Source organism: Heterodontus francisci, chromosome 7 (assembly GCF_036365525.1).
Source record: "Heterodontus francisci isolate sHetFra1 chromosome 7, sHetFra1.hap1, whole genome shotgun sequence".
NCBI classification, from domain to species: domain Eukaryota; kingdom Metazoa; phylum Chordata; class Chondrichthyes; order Heterodontiformes; family Heterodontidae; genus Heterodontus; species Heterodontus francisci.
This window is the reverse complement of record NC_090377.1, coordinates 40648066-40654065: the sequence shown is the minus strand read 5'-3', so window position 1 is coordinate 40654065 and position 6000 is coordinate 40648066. Positions and strand designations below refer to the sequence as shown.

The following is a 6000-nucleotide window of genomic DNA, read 5'->3' as shown; positions in this document are numbered from 1 at the left end:
TCAACCACACGGCCAATTTTCATATCATCTGCAAACCTCTTAATCATGCCCTCTACATGTGAGTCTAGGTCATTGATATATACCTTGAACATCAAGGGACCCAGTACCGAGCCCTGTGGAACCTCACTGGAAAGTTCCTCGAGTCACAAAAATAGCCGTCGACCATAACTCTTTGCTTCTTGCCATTAAGCCAATTTTGTATCCAATTTGGTCACTTTTCCTTGGATCCTTGAGATTTTAATTTTCTGACTAATCTGACATGTGGGACCTCATCAAAAGCCTTGCTAAAATCCATGTAGACTACCCCAAATGCGTTACATTCATGACCTTCTTCATTACCGTTTAACTTGTTAATCTGTGCTGTACTGGGCGTTTCAAAATTTTACGATTAAAGTCCATCCAGAGCAAATATTGTTCAAGGCAAGGTCTACATCCTGCTTTTGATAGATAACAAAATTCAGAGTGAATGGAACTGTTAACCTTTCCTAACTGCAAGAAGACAGCAATGGAGCCACCCAAAAAAGACCTCTCCTCAGACCTCAGCCAATATGTGAAGTCTTTTAAACTCTTCTTAGAACGCTCCAATGAACATGAGTGCATGGAAAAATTCATTGATGAGAATCTGCCAGACATAGTAGCCAGGTATGGCATGTTTAGTGTCCTGTTTAAAACTGAGGAATCTGAAATAACTATGAGCTATGTAAACTCTTCCTTCATCAGCAGAAACTTATGTTCAGTTGTTTATCAATATTTTTCTGTTATTTACACATAGGCTCGTGACAGTTGGTAATGCTCCTGTTCTGAGTTTACAGTCTATAAATTCAGATATGCAATGCTTGTTTGTTGGGTGCTAACAGGGATGCTAACCCCTCAATATAACAGGCAGGAAGAGCACGCACATTTCCAGCTGAAAGTGCACTGCCTGCCACATTGGGAAAGAAAAAGAAATTGTTATAGAGTGCTGAAAGCCTGTTTGAGGCTCCCGACTACAAGACTGGTTTGCTCTGAGGCAGCTGACTGTAAAACCAGAGTTTAGGATCGCCTGCTACAAAAAGAAAAGGTTTGGAAATTTACTTACCTGAATGTGGAATCTCAAGGATTGAGGATGAGTCTAGTGGGAGCGAGGGATTCAATTTTCAGTTTCACCTCACACTTTTGAGCTACATTAATATTTAGACATTTTATCTCCCATGTCATGCAGGAAATTACCATCATCAGGTTGTCAGCTAACTAATATTTTAAGTTTTACTGTTATTAAACTTGTGAAGCAAAAATAATAGAGTAAATTGATATAAATTTTGTAGCAGCCTCATTTAACTTCTTCTTTTATTTAATGAATACATTTGCACATGTGCATTGCATCAAATTATCACAATTTTATTGAACAAAAAAATCATCAAACCAGTTCCATTAAATAACCATTCTTTCTATTTATTTTATGAATGCTGAGCAGAAACCCATTGCAATAAATGACCACTATTTTTAATTAATGTATCAATTTACAGGGCATATCTCCTTTCTTCCAACTTCCTCGTGGCAGCAGAGTGGATCCCAACGACATTTACTCCAGACCTCTCTTGTGGATCTGGTGTCAAGTGCAGGTTCCCACATTGCTATAGATGCCAGAGGAGGGAAATGTGGAAAATAACAGTGGAAAGTCACTCACTCATCTGTACCACCAGCCAGGAAGTTTTTTTTTGCAGTGGAATCTAATCAGCTTTGCAAGGCAGTCGATTTTACAGAACAAATGGGCAGTGTGATTGGGGCTCCAAGTGGGCCCTGCTTCTGCTACTAAGCAGAACTGTATGCCAATTTTCTCCGTGTCAGAGAAACCACAACTGAGGCGACGCCCACCATGGGATTACCCTCCCTCTTTCCCCAGCCATTCCCCCTCTGATGACATAGGGCACGTTAGGGGCAGATAGAGATAATACCTGAATAACTTCTCAACTCCTATTGATGCTCGTGCTGGAAACTTTTGAAAACTGTACATTCTCAGCTTATACAGATGTGTTTGAAACCTTTCACAGTTTTTGTGAGGTTTTTAAATCCTTCCTAAAATGCAACATCCAAAACTAAATGTAATATTTTATCTGTAACCTAATTAAAGTCTTCAATAAGTTTAAAATCTCTTAACTCTGTCAATGCACAATATGGTCCCTCTGCTTCTCTACTCCATTTCAAATGTTACCATTTAAGGCATATTTCGTTTTGCTGTTCTTTCTTCCTTGATGTATCACAGTCTCTGCCTGTAAATTCCAAGTCATTTTTCACACATGCTCCAGTGCTTTCCCTTTGTGAAATTCTGGGGTGAATAGAAGCAGGAAGTTCAATGTGGGAGAGAGACTGTTGATGCAATTTTTGGGGAACTGATGTTCTTATCAGACTGTTGAAAATCTAATTATCATGTTGCTTTTACTTCTCTTTAAGATTAAAATTTAATCAATTGGAAGTCTAAAAGTGCATAAAATTAACCAGAATAATTCAACTAACGTGTAAAATCTCTAAGAACACCCTCAGTTCCCCTTAGAAATGTACCATCTTCTGCCTTCAACACTGCATTTCACTGTTTAGGCTTTTAACTGCTGTTACGAACAGGTGAGAAGGGGGTCTAGGGGTTCCCTCTCAGCCTTTGTCTGGTTTCACCGAACAGGATTTAACTTTTAAAACACCGTGTTTTTAGCCCCCTCAGTGAATCCTTGTTCACTGCCTTCCAATTGTAAGGCAAAGAAATCAGACAAGTTTTCTTAGATTTAAATAAGAAAAGTTAACAACTGTGAATACGCAATGCGACCACGCTAGCATGCATATGTGATAAACACACACGCAGATAGAGACAGAAAAAGTAGAAGGAATAAAGGGAAAAAGTTTGAGGCAATATCTAGTAGTTATAGTCCCTTGAGTTTGATGTCGAATCTTTGGTTGCCGGTAGGTCTTGCTGTTTGTTGGGCCAAACTTTAACTTGTTTCAATGTCAGAGTTTTTTCTCTCTTGAGGTTTACATGTCTCCATGGCTTGGTAGAAAGCGAGAGAGAGAGAGAGACAGCCAGGAGAGAGGATTTCTTGTTCCAGCTTCAGTTGCAAACTCTGCCATCTCAGTTCAAACAGTCCTGTGTCTAGTTCAAAAGCCTGAATCAGCCAGTCAGTCATGTGACCAGCTGGTTTAACTTGTCCTGCTTTGTGTATTGTATCATCTTAGCAGACACTGGAATGCATGCTTCCTTACACCTTCAATGTCTGGTGATCAAAATCCATTTGGGTTAATTGGACCAGGGAGTAGTTCTTTGTTTCCACAAGCACCGTCTCTTAGCATGCAAATGTCCTACAGTCAAAGGTCTGGTGATCTCTGTAGCAATTCATTTCTTCACTCCAGCAACAGTTTAAAATTTCAAAGTGATTCCTGACAACGCAGCTGGCCACTGACGTCATCAGACTGTGCCAAGGTGCACACAGGCGCAGACGGTCTTCTGCTCTCTGCGTGTGCGCTGCATTCCAACTTGCCAGGACTGGTTAGCACATGCACTGACGACGTCATTGCGTGACGTGTGCATCTTCGGGCAACGCGCCTGGTTGGCCTCTGCGCATGCACTTTACGCATATAGCAATGCAACGCGAATGGGTATTCACCCATGCGTCAAGCTCCGCTGCCCGCTTGCTGCTCTCTCCGGCTGCTCCGCTCTTTCGGTCGCTCCGCTCCCCCCCCTCGCTGCTCTCTCTGGCTGCTCTGCTCTTTCTGGCCGCTCTGCTCCCTCCCACCCCACCCCCGTCCCCGGCCCACTTGCCCGCCTCCGACCCTGGCCCACTCCCCCACCACCACCCCCGTCCCCGGCCCGCTCACCGCCACCCCCGTCCCCGGCCAGCTCGCCCCCCCCCATCCACAAATGGTTTCAACTTGGTATGTCCATTTAAGGGAGGCACTCCACCAAAGTCATTCAATTAGGAATGTTCCAGAGGCTTGAGATACTTCTGAGTCTGGACCAAAATTTCAAAAGTCACCTGAGCCTCAGCAGTCATCTTATGACTTTTAATGTCCATTATAGTTCATTTAAAATGAAAATTCATCTCCAAAAGATTCAATGCTGAATACAGTCCATGTTTAAATATATGAATAGGACATGCCTCTACTGGAGATGAAAATGTTATCTACATCTGTTGCTTGAGTGCACAGACTTGAGTGAAGCTGGGAGTTTGGTGAGTGAGGAAGTTCGGTGAATAGGGGGACTATAAATTAATTAAGAAAAATACATTTAATTTAAGTAACACAATAAAGATGGCAGAACAAGTGATGTGACATGGCTGCAGCATGTGGGAGCACCTGGATGCCACTGCAATTCATGACAACCAAATCTGTAGCAAGCGTCTGTAGCTTGAGGCGTTTCGGCTCAGAGTTGAGGATCTTTAGGCCGAGCTGCAGATATTGTGATGCATCAGGAAGGGGGAAAGTTGCCTGGACACTTAGTTCCAGAAGGCAGTCACATCCCTTAGAATAGGGTCATCTGATTTGGTCAGTGGTCAGGGACAGAAGGGTATGACTGCGAGTCAGGCAGGTAAGGGGATCATGAAGGTGGGAGTGGAGGGGACACAGCCCTTGCAATTGAGCAACAAGTTCGTGGTTCTTGCAGCTTATATCAACATGAGTGAGGGCTGTAGTGTGTATGAGCAAACTGACCATGGCATTATGGTACAGGAAGCCATTCAAGCGGGGGGAATTAAAAGAAATGTAGTAGTAGTAGGGGGCAGTACAGTCAGGGGGATAGACACTATTCTCTGCATCCAAGAGTGAGCATCCAGAAGGCTGTCTTGCCTGCCTAGTGCCAGGGTTCAGGACATCTGCTCAGGGCTGGAGAGGAACTTGCGGTGGGAGGGGGAGGATCCAGAGGTCATAGTCCATGTAGGTACCAATGACATAGATAGGACTAGGAATGTGGTTCTGCATAGAGAGTATGAGGAGCTAGGCACTAAATTAAAGAGCAGAACCTCAAAGGTAATAATCTATGGATTATTACCTGAACCACATGTAAATTGGCATAGGGTAAATACGATTAGAGCAGGGCTGTCCAACATCCGGCCCATGGGCCAGGATCCTGCCCGCCAAAGGTTTCCATCCGACCCGCACACTCTCTGATGAAAGGTCACAGACCTGAAACATCAAATACATAAAATTAGATAACATCAAAATTATTTACATATGGATAGAGATTGCGAAATTTACAAATATAGATGCTCAACAATCCATAAATCGTCTCGATGGTTTGACAACTCTTGCTCGAGGAGTTTGCATCTCATCTGTTGATATTCTTTCTAAAGTTTCTCCCTCTCTGAATTCAGTTTCTGTTGCTTGGCCTTCAGCCTGCTAACATACTCTGTTGCTTTTCTCAAGATGATCACACTTTTGGGCCTTGTCATTCTTGCAAAGTTCTGGCACTTCATATCGACGATCCAATAGACAATGCTTTAGCTCATTCCACCTCTGCCTCTTAAGGACATTGTGTGTCCTTTGCCTCTCCTCATCCTCCTTGTCTGAAGGCTTGGGCTCAAGGTCGTGAACTTCTTGGGGGAAGAATACTTTTTCTCATGGAGGTACCTATTCGTTCTGGCTCGTAATGCCGGCGGTTCTCTATGGAGCAGAAGTGAAGGCGCGGCATAATTGTTCTGTTCCTGGGTTTGCAGACTGCACCGTTTGATGCTGGTCAGAGTCTGCGATGGGTTCCGGTCCTTGGAGATTTCCGCTTGGCAATGCTCTTTTGGATGGTGGTGATGTTGAGGAAATAAAGGTACTGAATTGGGGAAAGGCCGATTTCAGTATGATAAAACAGGATCTGGCCAAAGTGGACTGGGAGCAGTTACTTGTAGGAAAGTCTACATCAGACCAGTGGGAGTCATTCCAAAAGGAAATAGTGAGAGTTCAGGGGCAACATGTTCCTGTAAAGGTGAACGATAGGATCAACAAGTCCAGGGAATCCTGGATGTCAAGGGATATAGAGGATTGGATAAGGGAAAA

At 43.5% G+C, this 6000-nt stretch overlaps 1 protein-coding gene across 2 annotated transcripts in view; it reads left to right on the top strand.

The window, feature by feature from the left end:
• The first annotated feature begins 457 nt into the window (after nucleotides 1–457).
• Nucleotides 458–6000, top strand: part of LOC137371930 (histamine N-methyltransferase-like) — a 64952-nt gene continuing 59409 nt past the window's right edge. For both annotated transcript variants that reach the window (XM_068035027.1, XM_068035026.1), the window contains exon 1: nucleotides 458–642. In XM_068035027.1, coding sequence (XP_067891128.1) covers nucleotides 467–642 — 176 coding nt within the window. In that variant the 5' untranslated portion in view covers nucleotides 458–466. The remainder of the gene's footprint in view (nucleotides 643–6000) is intronic.